At 38.5% G+C, this 15,686-nt stretch overlaps 2 protein-coding genes across 2 annotated transcripts; both read right to left on the bottom strand.

Moving 5' to 3' along the window:
* Nucleotides 1-238: 238 nt before the first annotated feature.
* uqcc3 (ubiquinol-cytochrome c reductase complex assembly factor 3) lies at nt 239-5,055 on the bottom strand. Its single transcript, XM_049716596.1, has 3 exons — nt 4,898-5,055; nt 4,645-4,774; nt 239-526 (listed from the first exon to the last, which is right to left on the bottom strand). The coding sequence occupies exons 1-3, from the start codon at nt 4,909-4,911 to the stop codon at nt 395-397; spliced, it is 276 nt and encodes a 91-aa protein (XP_049572553.1). The 5' UTR covers nt 4,912-5,055; the 3' UTR covers nt 239-394.
* Nucleotides 5,056-5,480: 425 nt separating this feature from the next.
* On the bottom strand, nt 5,481-11,686 carry LOC125965722 (uncharacterized). The gene is made up of 2 exons (XM_068650177.1): nt 9,337-11,686; nt 5,481-9,226 (listed from the first exon to the last, which is right to left on the bottom strand). The coding sequence occupies exon 2, from the start codon at nt 7,100-7,102 to the stop codon at nt 5,873-5,875; it is 1,230 nt and encodes a 409-aa protein (XP_068506278.1). The 5' UTR covers nt 7,103-9,226; nt 9,337-11,686; the 3' UTR covers nt 5,481-5,872.
* Between the last annotated feature and the right edge of the window lie 4,000 nt (nt 11,687-15,686).

The following is a 15,686-nucleotide window of genomic DNA, read 5'->3' as shown; positions in this document are numbered from 1 at the left end:
CCGAGAGTCGCCGAGGCTAACGTTGCCCGGCCAGCTAGCCGGCCGCTTCCCCCATATAGAAAAAAAATATTTTCTCAACGGATTTACACGATTCATAAAAATACTTTTGACGGAAAAAAAACACAGAAATCCGCAGATCCGCGGAAAATTCTCATCCCTGGACATGAAAAAAACATGCAAAAAGTTTTTTAGTTAATTTAACTTAAATCCTATTAGCATGGTAATTTGGAACACAGTGTATATCACACATTTGTCAAGAGTTTTAATGAAGGCCTACTGATCAAATGTTCCCTACTGAACACTGGTACTGGTAGAACAATCAATTTACATTTGTACTGATTGCCATGCAGCTGTAGATTTCAGCAGCGTTACAACAGGTCAAAAATGGGGTAGTCTATTTTGCAGATCCTCCCATTCCTCTTGCAACATTTTCATTGGTTTCAGCAGCCTCCTTGAGTTTCTGCATTAGTAGAGCATTTCGTTTCCTTGTCTCTTCCATTCTCACAGGGTTTGACTCAGGCAGATTCTGGGATTCAAAAGACACATGCGTATATTCATATATATTCAAATTTGAGGTATATTAACATTTTGGTTGACCGAGAGTACTGTAGTTGTTCAAAAACTAAATTAACTTGCCTAAAAATTATTAATTATTATACGTATAAGCACACACAGTGTGTATCTATGTATAAGTATATATGCATACATACAAACCGGATTCTGTTGAAGTTGGGAAATTGTGTAAAATGTAAATAAAAACAAAATACAATGATTTGAAAATCCTTTTCAACCTATATTCAAATGAATACACTACAAAGACAACATATTTAATGCTCAAACTCAAACTTTATTTTATATTTCAAAAAATAATTAACTTAGAATTTCATGGCTGCAACACGTGTAGTAGAAGTTGGGAATGGGCATGTTTACCACTTCGTTACATCACCTTGAAAAAGACGTCGCTGGGACAGACGACAGCATATGTTGCTCCAAAATCTGTATGTACTTTTCAGCATTTATGTTGCCTTCACAGAAATGTAAGTCACCAATGCCATGGGAACTAATGCATCCCCATACCATCACAGATGTTGGCTTTTGAACTTTGCATTGATAACAGTCCGGATGGTCTGCTTCCTCTTTGGTCTGGAGGACACAACGTCCATCCATCCATCCATCCATTTTCTGAACCGCTTAGTCCCCACGGGGGTCGCGGGCGTGCTGGAGCCTATCCCAGCCGTCATCGGGCAGTAGGCGGGGGACACCCTGAACTGGTTGCCAGCCAATCGCAGGGCACACAGAGACAGACAACCAATCGCACTCACACTCACACCTAGGGACAATTTGGAGTCTTCAATCGGCCTACCAAGCATGTTTTTGGAATGTGGGAGGAAAGTGCCCGGAGAAAACCCACGCGGGCCCGGGGAGAACATGCAAACTCCACACAGGGAGGGCCGGAGGTGGAATCGAACCCGCACCCTCCTAACTGTGAGGCGGACGTGCTACCCAGTGCGCCACCGAGCCGCCGACACAACGTCCAGTGTTTCCAAAAACAATTTGAAAAGTGGACTCATCAGACCACAAAATACTTTTTCATTGTACATCAGTCCATTTTACATGAGCTCGAGCCCAGAGAACCCGGCGGCGTTTCCGGATGTTGTTCATAAACGGCTTTGGATTTGCATGGTAGAGTTTTAACCGGCACCTACTGATGTAGTGATGAACTGTATTTACTGACAGTGGTTTTCTGAAATTTTCTTGAGCCCATTTGGTGATATCCTTTACACACTCATGTTGGTTTTTAAGGCAGAGGGATCGAAGGTCACAGTCATTCAGTCTTGGTTTCCGGCCGTGGTGCTTATGTGCAGTAATTTCACCAGATTCTCTGAAACTTTTGATGATATTATGGACCATATATGTTGAAAACCCTAAATTCCTTGCAATTTTGCTTTGAGAAATGTTGTTCTTAAACTGTTCAACTATTGTCTCACGTAGTTGTGGATTAAGTGGTGAACCTCGCCCCATCCTTGCTTGTGAATGACTGAGCATGTTTGGGGAGGCTCCTTTTATACCCAATCATGGTACACAATTAGCCTGATCACATGTGGGATGTTCCAAATAGGTGTTTGATGAGCTTTTCTCAGCTTTCTCTGTATTTTTTGCCACCTTTCCCAACTTCTACTGGAAGTGTTGCAGCCATGAAATTTAAAGTTAATTATTATTTGGCAAAAAAACAATTAAGTTTATCAGTTTGAACATTAAATATGTTCTCTTTGTAATGTATTCAATTGAATAGGGGTTGAGAAAGATTTTCAAATCGTTGTATTTTGGATTTATTTACATTTTACACAATTTCCCAACTTCAACCAAATCCGTTTTGTACATACATATGTACATACATACATACATACATACATACATACATACAGACAGACAGACAGACAGAAAGACATACCAGAGACAATTGCTCTAAGACTGCAAGGGAAGCTCAGCTTCCCCTATAGTGTCAAAAAATAAGTGATCAAATATATACTGTTGTGTGTACCGTATTTTCCGGACTATAAGTCACATTTTTTTAATAGTTTGGCCGAGGGTGCAACTTATAATCAGGAGCGACTTACATGTGAAATTTTTAAGACTTGATTATTATTATTATTATTACTTGATCATTTTACTTACATCACATTACTTACTTACTTACTAGTATAGTTGATCACTTCACATGTTATTTCCACTTTAAACTGCATGAGGTCGCACTAGACCTGTGGAATAATTGGAACCGCAACTGACAATGAGTCTGAATCCATTCACTGACTTCCGGAATCAGGAGTTGTTTATAACACAGAGGACAGAGATTAACACAGAGGATGAAAATTTCGACGGATTTAATGATTTGGAGTGACAGGGATGGTTCAATAACATTATTTATGTCATAGTTATTTGATATATAGTTTAGTGTAGCAACTTGTATATTGTTATAGTTCAGTAGTTTCCAATTGCATAGGGAGGCCATGAAGGCAGCAAGGGGGGGGGGGGGGGGACGGAAAGAGTGATCCCGGGCACTTTATTAGAGTGAGGCTGCACACACTGCGTTGAACTCTTGTTTTGTGAAATAAAAAGCCCGTTACCAAACCCACGACTTGCCTGGTACTTTGGTAACGCTACAATATAGTTATATAGATCTGTGAAATAATAGGAGCCCCAACTGATGACCAGTCTGACGTACTTCTGGAGTAACCAGCTGTTTTTTTATTTTTTTTTAAAGTGACACGGAGGACGAAGATTTCGATGGATTTAATGATTTGGAGTGACGCGGATGGTTCGATAAAATTGTTATAGTTATTTGCTATATAGTTTATATATATAGTTATATGGACCTGTGGAATGATTTGAAGTGCAGCTGACAATGAGTCTGACGTCATTGCCGCATGCACTTCCGGGGTCAAAAGCGGCGTTGTTTACACAAAGGACGAAGATTTCGATGGATTTAATTATTTGATAAATACGTTATTTATGTTATAGTTTTTTGAATAACTGTTAATGTTACGTCAGGAACGTTCTCAGCTCCACATTTGTGCTTATGTAACGTTAGCATACCATATCGTTTAGCCTGTTATTGCCTGTTCATGTCTGTTCTTAGTGTTGGATTTTGTCAAATAAAGCTCTCCCAATAATGTGACTTGTACTCCGGTGCGACTAATATATGTTTTTCTTCTTTATTATGCATTTTATGGCTGGTGCAACTCCGGAGCGACTTATAGTCCGAAAAATACGGTAAATGTCATTGACTAAATAACTTTTGTTCAGAATCAGCTTCTTATCACTGGTCACGACGTGGCTTTCCTCTCACTCATTCCCACATCTTGACAGTGCTTTAAACAGTGTAGACGCTGGGCGTCCACCAAGTTCAATTGGGAAGCAGAGTGCAGCTAAACGAGACGATAAATGCTGGGCATCGGACGCCTAGCGTCTCTTTGGGGCAGTGTGCTAGCCTCGTCCGGCCAGGCTGAATCCCTTAATGATTGACAGCGAAATGAGCGAGGACAGCAATCTTTTGGTGTAAACATCTGTGGGAGCATTTATTAATTTTCATTCTGTTCAGAGTTGAACCAACCGGAGACTTTCCAAATAATCTTCGCTATTTCTTTGTTAAAAACGACTAGCCACAAATCGACATTCTATTTCTGGTGAGTTCTTTTTGTAGCTGCTTGTGTTTGGAGACTGACTTCTCGGACTCTTTCTAACTTCTATCACAGTTTTTGTCCTTACCGAGCAGCAGGTAAATAAACTGACACATTTTATGATGTAGACCGAAATTGGCCTCTCTCCTTGAAAGACCAGCATCCTGATACGCACACACGCACGCGCACACACACACGAGCACACGAACGCGCGCACACACACACACACACACACACACACACACACACACACACACACACACAAAACTGTGGAGCGCTTTAACAGCATGATATAACTCATTTAATTTGTACAGATTCTGTTCATGGAGCTAGCTGCCAACAACATTAAATATCAATTCTGAACAGATTTTAGTTCGTTGTCAAATCCACAACAGGTTATTACGGTGTAATGTAACTATGACGTTTCTTGAAACACATAACAGCAATTATGACACTGTGAAGTCACCTTGATTATTTCTTTTCTCCTCTCTTCCCCAGGAACAATAAGGGCCCACGTCCCATAGCCGACACCCAACAACGCAACCATGCCGGTCATGCTGAGGACGGTTCGCATGGCGCTCATTGTAGAGTCAACGCTAAAGGGTCCACCGAGATAGTCAAAATTATTGAAAATCTGACCAACATTTAAATGCGCGACCGTAGCGTCTCTGTTATCAACGTCGTTCGGAAACAATTGGTTACGTGGTTTCAGTTCCTACCCAAATTGCAGCATCAGCGGTACGCTCACTCGACTTCCTCAAATACTGTCTTTCCCAGTTTAGAAACCAGTGTCAAGACACCTGGCAACCAAATCTACTCGGGTGGTCAGATCGACTCGGAAGCCTGCGCTTTTTGATGACGCTACATTATATGATTGGCTAGGAGACTGTACAGTGAGGCCAAATATTGTGGTTGCCTGTTTTGTGGAAATCGGATTGTGGTATTTCGGCGGAAACACGGACGAAATTATTATTATTACGAGAAATTTCTAGTGATAGCAATTTCGATGCCGCATGAACCAATGCATCACTTAAACACAACTGCCCAAAACTCGAAACGCTGCTACGAAGCCTTAGATACACTTTGAAGAGTGTCATCTGCTGGATTTCTTTGAGAACTACCTTTGAGGAAATGCGCTGACGAACGCGTGCATTAATTGTCTGAAGGCATGGCCTTCACACGTTATTCTACACCATTCTCTATTATTAGTAGTGTGAAGGTGAAGACCTTCACACTATTGTTATTGCTGTCCTTTATTAGTGTGAAGGTGAAGATCTTCACACTATTGTTATTGCTGTCCTTTATTATTAGTGTGAAGGTGAAAAAAACCTTCACACTATTGTTATTGCTGTCCTTTATTATTGTGTGAAGGCGAAGGCCTTCACACATTGTTATTCTACTTTATTATTATTAGTGTGAAGGTGAAAACCTTCACACTATTGTTATTCCTGTCCTTTATTATTAGTGTGAAGGTGAAGACCTTCACACTATTGTTATTTAATAATTTAATAATTATTAAAAATAATAATAATTATTATTATTATTAGTGCGAAGGTGAAGACCTTCACATTATTGTTATTGCTGTTTTTAAAAAAAACATTCTCTATTATTGTGTGAAGGCGATGGCCTTCACACATATGTTATTCTACACCATTCTCTATTATTGTGTGAAGGCGATGGCCTTCACACATATGTTATTCTACACCATTCTCTATTATTATTAGTGTGAAGGTGAAGACCTTCACACTATTGTTATTGCTGTCCTTTATTATTAGTGTGAAGGTGAAGACCTTCACACTATTGTTATTGCTGTCCTTTATTATTATTAGTGTGAAGGTGAAGACCTTCACACTATTGTTATTGCTGTCCTTTATTATTATTATTAGTGTGAAGGTGAAGACCTTCACACTATTGTTATTGCTGTCCTTTATTAGTGTGAAGGTGAAGACCTTCACACTATTGTTATTGCTGTCCTTTATTAGTGTGAAGGTGAAGACCTTCACACTATTGTTATTGCTGTCCTTTATTATTATTAGTGTGAAGGTGAAGACCTTCACACTATTGTTATTGCTGTCCTTTATTATTATTATTAGTGTGAAGGTGAAGACCTTCACACTATTGTTATTGCTGTCCTTTATTAGTGTGAAGGTGAAGACCTTCACACTATTGTTATTGCTGTCCTTTATTATTATTAGTGTGAAGGTGAAGACCTTCACACTATTGTTATTGCTGTCCTTTATTATTATTATTAGTGTGAAGGTGAAGACCTTCACACTATTGTTATTGCTGTCCTTTATTATTATTAGTGTGAAGGTGAAGACCTTCACACTATTGTTATTGCTGTCCTTTATTAGTGTGAAGGTGAAGACCTTCACACTATTGTTATTGCTGTCCTTTATTATTATTAGTGTGAAGGTGAAGACCTTCACACTATTGTTATTGCTGTCCTTTATTAGTGTGAAGGTGAAGACCTTCACACTATTGTTATTGCTGTCCTTTATTATTAGTGTGAAGGTGAAGACCTTCACACTATTGTTATTGCTGTCCTTTATTAGTGTGAAGGTGAAGACCTTCACACTATTGTTATTGCTGTCCTTTATTATTATTATTATTATTAGTGTGAAGGTGAAGACCTTCACACTATTGTTATTGCTGTCCTTTATTATTATTATTATTATTAGTGTGAAGGTGAAGACCTTCACACTATTGTTATTGCTGTCCTTTATTACTGTGAAGGTGAAGACCTTCACACTATTGTTATTGCTGTCCTTTATTAGTGTGAAGGTGAAGACCTTCACACTATTGTTATTGCTGTCCTTTATTAGTGTGAAGGTGAAGACCTTCACACTATTGTTATTGCTGTCCTTTATTATTATTATTCTACTTATTCCGCTCACTTTTTTGACGCTTAACTCCTTCCACATACTTCAACCGATTCACTCCGTTCCACTTTTCACTTATTCCAAATATTCATGACACGGCTGCTTACATTTTTTTTGTTCGAAAAAATTTCCGTTTTCACAAAATTCACGATTTTGTGGCATTTTTTTCCCCATTCATTCTTAATGGCAGATTCAACATTTCACATTTTTGTTGTTCCAGTTTGAAATTCACTTATTTCAACACATTCAAATCACATTGGGGACATTCCCAAACTTGCCAAATTCAAAAATTTCACGTTTTCACTTTTAAAATTTGCACAAAATTTTGCAAAATTTCACAAAATTTAGTTTTTCACTTCTAGTTTCTACATTTTTCCACCGATTCAACTCGTTCCAACTTTCAACTGTTCATCTTTTGCCTACCTATTCCACACCTTCCCACTTAGCAAAATTTCCAAATTTTCAATTTTGAAATTCACACCAAATTTTCCCAAAATTTAGTTTTTCCCTTCTAATTTCTACATTTTTCAACCTATTCAACCCATTCCAACTTTATTCACTTTGTTCACCTTATGCTTACCATATTCACCAACCTTCACCCCCACTTCCACAATTCAACCCTTGACCCCCACTTCCAGAGTGGCGGCCATCTTGGATTGACCCTGAAGTGCCCCAATGAACCCGGAATGAACTGGAAGTGCCCCAAATCAAACCGGGATTGACCCCAAATGAACCGGAAGTGACCTCAGGTAAACCGGAAGTGACCCCAAATCAAACCGTAAGTGACCCCAAATCAAACCGGAAGTGACCTTTTTAAACCGGAAGTGACCCCAAATAAACCGGAAGTGACCTCAGCTAGACCGGAAGTGCCTCTAATCAAACCGGAAGTGACCTAAATAGACCGGAAGTGCCTCTAATCAAACCGGAAGTGACCATATTTCAACATTAAGTGCCCTAAATACCTATATTTGCGCTAACTTTTGCAAATTTTGGCCGATTAAACCCGTTTCAACATTTTAACCCCAAAAGTGAACCTCCTGAAGCCGTTTTTTTTCCTTTTGTTCCGAATTTCAAAAAATTTTGGCGCAATTTTTTGTCTTTTAATTCCCATTCATTCTTTATTAGGATTCAAGATTTGCTCTAACTTCTACATTTTTTAACCAATTCAACTCGTTCCAACTTTCAACTGTTCATCTTTTGCCTTCCTATTCCACAACTTCCCACTTACCAAAAATTTTCTGCAATTTTGTTTTTCTACTCTAACCCATTCCAACTTTATTCACTTTGTTCACCTTATGCTTACCATATTCACCCCCTTGACCCCACTTCCAGTGTGGCGGCCATCTTGGATTGACCCTGAAGTGCCCCCAATGAACCCAGAATGAACCAGAAGTATCTCAAATCAAACCGGAAGTGACCTTAGGTAAACCGGAAGTGACCCCAAATCAAACCGGAAGTGACCCCAAATCAAACCGGAAGTGACCTTTTTAAACCGGAAGTGACCTTTTTAAACCGGAAGTGACCTTTTTAAACCGGAAGTGACCTCAGCTAGACCGGAAGTGCCTCTAATCAAACCGGAAGTGACCCAAATCAAACCGGAAATGACCATATTTCAACATTAAGTGCCCTAAATACCTACATTTGCGCTAACTTTTGCAAATTTTGCCCGATTAAACCCATTTCAACATTTTAACCCCAAAAGTGAACCTCCTGAAGCCGTTTTTTTCCTTTAGTTCCAAATTTCAGAAACTTTTGATGCATTTTTTTTTTCTTTTAATTCCCATTCATTCTCTATTAGGATTCAAGATTTGACCTAACTTCTACATTTTTTAACCGATTCAACTCGTTCCAACTTTCAACTGTTCCTCTTTTGCCTTCCTATTCCACAACTTCCCACTTACCAAAAATTCTCTACAATTTTGTTTTTCTACTCTAATTTCTACATTTTCAACTTATTCAACCCATTCCACCTTTCAACTGTTCATCATTTTCCTACCTATTCCACAACTTCCCACTTACCCAAAATTCCAAATTTTCAATTTTGAAATTCACACCCAATTTTCCCAAATTTCCTTTTTCCCTTGTAATTTCTACATTTTTCAACCGATTCAACTCTTTTCAACATCATTCTGCAACATTCCCCAAGTATTTATTCAACCTCTTCACCTTCACACGCAATTTCTTCAGGAATTGCAAATTCTAGTTAGTGTGAAGGTGAAGACCTTCACACTATTGTTATTGCTGTCCTTTATTAGTGTGAAGGTGAAGACCTTCACACTATTGTTATTGCTGTCCTTTATTATTATTATTATTATTATTATTATTATTATTATTCTACTTATTCCGCTCACTTTTTTGACGCTTAACTCCTTCCACATACTTCAACCGATTCACTCCGTTCCACTTTTCACTTATTCCAAATATTCATGACACGGCTGCTTACATTTTTTTTGTTCGAAAAATTTTCCGTTTTCACAAAATTCACGATTTTGTGGCATTTTTTTCCCCATTCATTCTTAATGGCAGATTCAACATTTCACATTTTTGTTGTTCCAGTTTGAAATTCACTTATTTCAACACATTCAAATCACATTGGGGACATTCCCAAACTTGCCAAATTCAAAAATTTCACGTTTTCACTTTTAAAATTTGCACAAAATTTTGCAAAATTTCACAAAATTTAGTTTTTCACTTCTAGTTTCTACATTTTTCCACCGATTCAACTCGTTCCAACTTTCAACTGTTCATCTTTTGCCTACCTATTCCACACCTTCCCACTTAGCAAAATTTCCAAATTTTCAATTTTGAAATTCACACCAAATTTTCCCAAAATTTAGTTTTTCCCTTCTAATTTCTACATTTTTCAACCGATTCAACCCATTCCAACTTTATTCACTTTGTTCACCTTATGCTTACCATATTCACCCCCTTCACCCCCACTTCCACAATTCAACCCTTGACCCCCACTTCCAGAGTGGCGGCCATCTTGGATTGACCCTGAAGTGCCCCAATGAACCCGGAATGAACTGGAAGTGCCCCAAATCAAACCGAAATTGACCCCAAATGAACCGGAAGTGACCTCAGGTAAACCGGAAGTGACCCCAAATCAAACCGGAAGTGACCCCAAATCAAACCGGAAGTGACCTTTTTAAACCGGAAGTGACCCCAAATAAACCGGAAGTGACCTCAGCTAGACCGGAAGTGCCTCTAATCAAACCGGAAGTGACCCAAATCAAACCGGAAATGACCATATTTCAACATTAAGTGCCCTAAATACCTACATTTGCGCTAACTTTTGCAAATTTTGCCCGATTAAACCCATTTCAACATTTTAACCCCAAAAGTGAACCTCCTGAAGCCGTTTTTTTCCTTTTGTTCCAAATTTCAGAAACTTTTGGTGCAATTTTTTTTTCTTTTAATTCCCATTCATTCTCTATTAGGATTCAAGATTTGCTCTAACTTCTACATTTTTTAACCGATTCAACTCGTTCCAACTTTCAACTGTTCAATTTTGGTTTTCTACTCTAATTTCTACTTTTTTCAACTTATTCAACCCATTCAACTTATTCAACCCATTCCACCTTTCAACTGTTCATCATTTTCCTACCTATTCCACAACTTCCCACTTACCCAAAATTCCAAATTTTCAGTTTTGAAATTCACACCGAATTTTCCCAAATTTCCTTTTCCCTTGTAATTTCTACATTTTTCAACCGATTCAACTCTTTTCAACATCATTCTGCAGCATTCCCCAAGTATTTATTCAACCTCTTCACCTTCACACGCAATTTCTTCAGGAATTGCAAATTCTAGTTATTATTATTATTCTACTTATTCCGCTCACTTTTTTGACGCTTAACTCCTTCCACATACTTCAACCGATTCACTCCGTTCCACTTTTCACTTATTCCAAATATTCATGACACGGCTGCTTACATTTTTTTTTGTTCGAAAAATTTTCCGTTTTCACAAAATTCACGATTTTGTGGCATTTTTTTCCCCATTCATTCTTAATGGCAGATTCAACATTTCACATTTTTGTTGTTCCAGTTTGAAATTCACTTATTTCAACACATTCAAATCACATTGGGGACATTCCCAAACTTGCCAAATTCAAAAATTTCACGTTTTCACTTTTAAAATTTGCACAAAATTTTGCAAAATTTCACAAAATTTAGTTTTTCACTTCTATTTTCTACATTTTTCCACCGATTCAACTCGTTCCAACTTTCAACTGTTCATCTTTTGCCTACCTATTCCACACCTTCCCACTTAGCAAAATTTCCAAATTTTCAATTTTGAAATTCACACCAAATTTTCCCAAAATTTAGTTTTTCCCTTCTAATTTCTACATTTTTCAACCGATTCAACCCATTCCAACTTTATTCACTTTGTTCACCTTATGCTTACCATATTCACCCCCTTCACCCCCACTTCCACAATTCAACCCTTGACCCCCACTTCCAGAGTGGCGGCCATCTTGGATTGACCCTGAAGTGCCCCAATGAACCCGGAATGAACTGGAAGTGCCCCAAATCAAACCGGAATTGACCCCAAATGAACCGGAAGTGACCTCAGGTAAACCGGAAGTGACCCCAAATCAAACCGGAAGTGACCTTTTTCAACCGGAAGTGACCCTTTTACACCGGAAGTGACCCCAAATAAACCGGAGGTGACCTCAGCTAGACCGGAAGTGCCTCTAATCAAACCGGAAGTGACCCAAATAGACCGGAAGTGACCCAAATCAAACCGGAAGTGACCCCAAATGAACCGGAAGTGACCTCAAGTAAACCGGAAGTGACCCCAAATCAAACCGGAAGTGACCTTTTTAAACCGGAAGTGACCTTTTTAAACCGGAAGTGACCCCAAATAAACCGGAAGTGACCTCAGCTAGACCGGAAGTGCCTCTAATCAAACCGGAAGTGACCCAAATAGACCGGAAGTGACCCAAATCAAACCGGAAGTGACCCCAAATGAACCGGAAGTGACCTCAAGTAAACCGGAAGTGACCCCAAATCAAACCGGAAGTGACCTTTTTAAACCGGAAGTGACCTTTTTAAACCGGAAGTGACCCCAAATAAACCGGAAGTGACCTCAGCTAGACCGGAAGTGCCTCTATTCAAACCGGAAGTGACTCAAATAGACCGGAAGTGACCCAAATCAAACCGGAAGTGACCCCAAATGAACCGGAAGTGACCCCAGGTAAACCGGAAGTGACCCCAAATCAAACCGGAAGTGACCTTTTTTAAACCGGAAGTGACCTTTTTAAACCGGAAGTGACCCCAAATCAACCGGAAGTGACCTCAGCTAGACCAGAAGTGCCTCTATTCAAACCGGAAGTGGCTCAAATAGACCAGAAGTGACCCAAATCAAACCGGAAGTGACCCCAAATGAACCGGAAGTGCCCCCAGGTAAACCGGAAGTGACCCCAAATCAAACCGGAAGTGACCTTTTTAAACCGGAAGTGACCTTTTTAAACCGGAAGTGACCCCAAAAAAACCGGAAGTGACCTCAGCTAGACCGGAAGTGCCTCTAATCAAACCGGAAGTGACCCAAATAGACCGGAAGTGACCCAAATCAAACCGGAAGTGACCCCAAATGAACCGGAAGTGACCTCAAGTAAACCGGAAGTGACCCCAAATCAAACCGGAAGTTACCTTTATAAACCGGAAGTGACCTTTTTAAACCGGAAGTGACCCCAAATAAACCGGAGGTGACCTCAGCTAGACCGGAAGTGCCTCTAATCAAACCGGAAGTGACCCAAATAGACCGGAAGTGACCCAAATCACCCCGGAAGTGACCTTATTTCAACATTAACTGCCCTAAATAGCTACATTAGTCGCTAACTTTTGCATTTTTTGTCCGATTGAACCCGTTTCAACATTTTAACCCCAAAAGTGAACCTCCTGAAGCTGTTTTTTTTTCGTTTAGTTCCAAATTTCAAAATATTTTGGTGCAATTATTTTTTCTTTTAATTCCCATTCATTCTCTATGGGGATTCAACATTTGTTCTAACTCCTACATTTTTTAACCGATTCTACCCGTTCCAACATTCAACTTTTCATCTTTTGCCTACCTATTCCACAACCTCCCACTTACATAAAATTCCAAACTTCAAATTTGAAATTCAACCAAATTCTCCAAAATTTAGTATTATACTTCTATTTTCCACATTTCTCAAGAAATTCAACTCATTTCAGCATCATTCGGCATCATTCCCTAAGAAGTGATTCAAAGTCTTCGCCTTCACACGCAATTTCTCCAGAAATTGCATTTTCTAGTTGTGTGAAGGCGATGGCCTTCACACATATGTTATTCTACACCATTCTCTATTATTATTATTATTGTGTGAAGGCGATGGCCTTCACACATATGTTATTCTACACCATTCTCTATTATTATTATTATTATTAGTGTGAAGGTGAAGACCTTCACACTATTGTTATTGCTGTCCTTTATTAGTGTGAAGGTGAAGACCTTCACACTATTGTTATTGCTGTCCTTTATTATTATTATTAGTGTGAAGGTGAAGACCTTCACACTATTGTTATTGCTGTCCTTTATTATTATTATTATTATTATTATTATTATTATTCTACTTATTCCGCTCACTTTTTTGACGCTTAACTCCTTCCACATACTTCAACCGATTCACTCCATTCCACTTTTCACTTATTCCAAATATTCATGACACGGCTGCTTACATTTTTTTTGTTCGAAAAATTTTCCGTTTTCACAAAATTCACGATTTTGTGGCATTTTTTTCCCCATTCATTCTTAATGGCAGATTCAACATTTCACATTTTTGTTGTTCCAGTTTGAAATTCACTTATTTCAACACATTCAAATCACATTGGGGACATTCCCAAACTTGCCAAATTCAAAAATTTCACATTTTCACTTTTAAAATTTGCACAAAATTTTGCAAAATTTCACAAAATTTAGTTTTTCACTTCTAGTTTCTACATTTTTCCACCGATTCAACTCGTTCCAACTTTCAACTGTTCATCTTTTGCCTACCTATTCCACACCTTCCCACTTAGCAAAATTTCCAAATTTTCAATTTTGAAATTCACACCAAATTTTCCCAAAATTTAGTTTTTCCCTTCTAATTTCTACATTTTTCAACCGATTCAACCCATTCCAACTTTATTCACTTTGTTGACCTTATGCTTACCATATTCACCCCCTTCACCCCCACTTCCACAATTCAACCCTTGACCCCCACTTCCAGAGTGGCGGCCATCTTGGATTGACCCTGAAGTGCCCCAATGAACCCGGAATGAACTGGAAGTGCCCCAAATCAAACCGGAATTGACCCCAAATGAACCGGAAGTGACCTCAGGTAAACCGGAAGTTACCCCAAATCAAACCGGAAGTGACCCCAAATCAAACCGGAAGTTACCTTTTTAAACCGGAAGTGACCCCAAATAAACCGGAAGTGACCTCAGCTAGACCGGAAGTGCCTCTAATCAAACCGGAAGTGACCCAAATAGACCGGAAGTGACCAAATCAAACCGGAAGTGACCATATTTCAACATTAAGTGCCCTAAATACCTACATTTGCGCTAACTTTTGCAAATTTTGCCCGATTAAACCCATTTCAACATTTTAACCCCAAAAGTGAACTTCCTGAAGCCGTTTTTTTTCCTTTTGTTCCAAATTTCAAAAAATTTTGGCGCAATTTTTTTTCTTTTAATTCCCATTCATTCTCTATTAGGATTCAAGATTTGCTCTAACTTCTACATTTTTTAACCGATTCAACTCGTTCCAACTTTCAACTGTTCCTCTTTTGCCTTCCTATTCCACAACTTCACACTTACCAAAAATTCTCTACAATTTTGTTTTTCTACTCTAATTTCTACATTTTCAACTTATTCAACCCATTCCACCTTTCAACTGTTCATCATTTTCCTACCTATTCCACAACTTCCCACTTACCCAAAATTCCAAATTTTCAATTTTGAAATTCACACCCAATTTTCCCAAATTTCCTTTTTCCCTTGTAATTTCTACATTTTTCAACCGATTCAACTCTTTTCAACATCATTCTGCAGCATTCCCCAAGTATTTATTCAACCTCTTCACCTTCACACGCAATTTCTTCAGGAATTGCAAATTCTAGTTATTATTATTATTATTATTCTACTTATTCCGCTCACTTTTTTGACGCTTAACTCCTTCCACATACTTCAACCGATTCACTCCGTTCCACTTTTCACTTACTCCAAATATTCATGACACGGCTGCTTACATTTTTTTTGTTCGAAAAATTTTCCGTTTTCACAAAATTCACGATTTTGTGGCATTTTTTTCCCCATTCATTCTTAATGGCAGATTCAACATTTCACATTTTTGTTGTTCCAGTTTGAAATTCACTTATTTCAACACATTCAAATCACATTGGGGACATTCCCAAACTTGCCAAATTCAAAAATTTCACGTTTTCACTTTTAAAATTTGCACAAAATTTTGCAAAATTTCACAAAATTTAGTTTTTCACTTCTAGTTTCTACATTTTTCCACCGATTCAACTCGTTCCAACTTTCAACTGTTCATCTTTTGCCTACCTATTCCACACCTTCCCACTTAGCAAAATTTCCAAATTTTCAATTTTGAAATTCAC

Source organism: Syngnathus scovelli, chromosome 3 (genome assembly GCF_024217435.2).
Source record: "Syngnathus scovelli strain Florida chromosome 3, RoL_Ssco_1.2, whole genome shotgun sequence".
Taxonomy (NCBI): domain Eukaryota; kingdom Metazoa; phylum Chordata; class Actinopteri; order Syngnathiformes; family Syngnathidae; genus Syngnathus; species Syngnathus scovelli.
This window is presented reverse-complemented; position numbering and strand designations above follow the sequence as displayed.

What these genes read in the sequence shown, in the direction of transcription:
- LOC125965722 (XM_068650177.1), bottom strand. Translation starts at nt 7,102, where the DNA reads ATGTGGAAGGAGTTAAGCGTCAAAAAAGTGAGCGGAATAAGTAGAATA.
- uqcc3 (XM_049716596.1), bottom strand. An exon ending in GGAGAAAAGAAATAATCAAG is followed by an intron (nt 527 to 4,644) that starts GTGACTTCACAG and finishes TTTGAATCCCAG; the next exon opens with AATCTGCCTGAGTCAAACCC.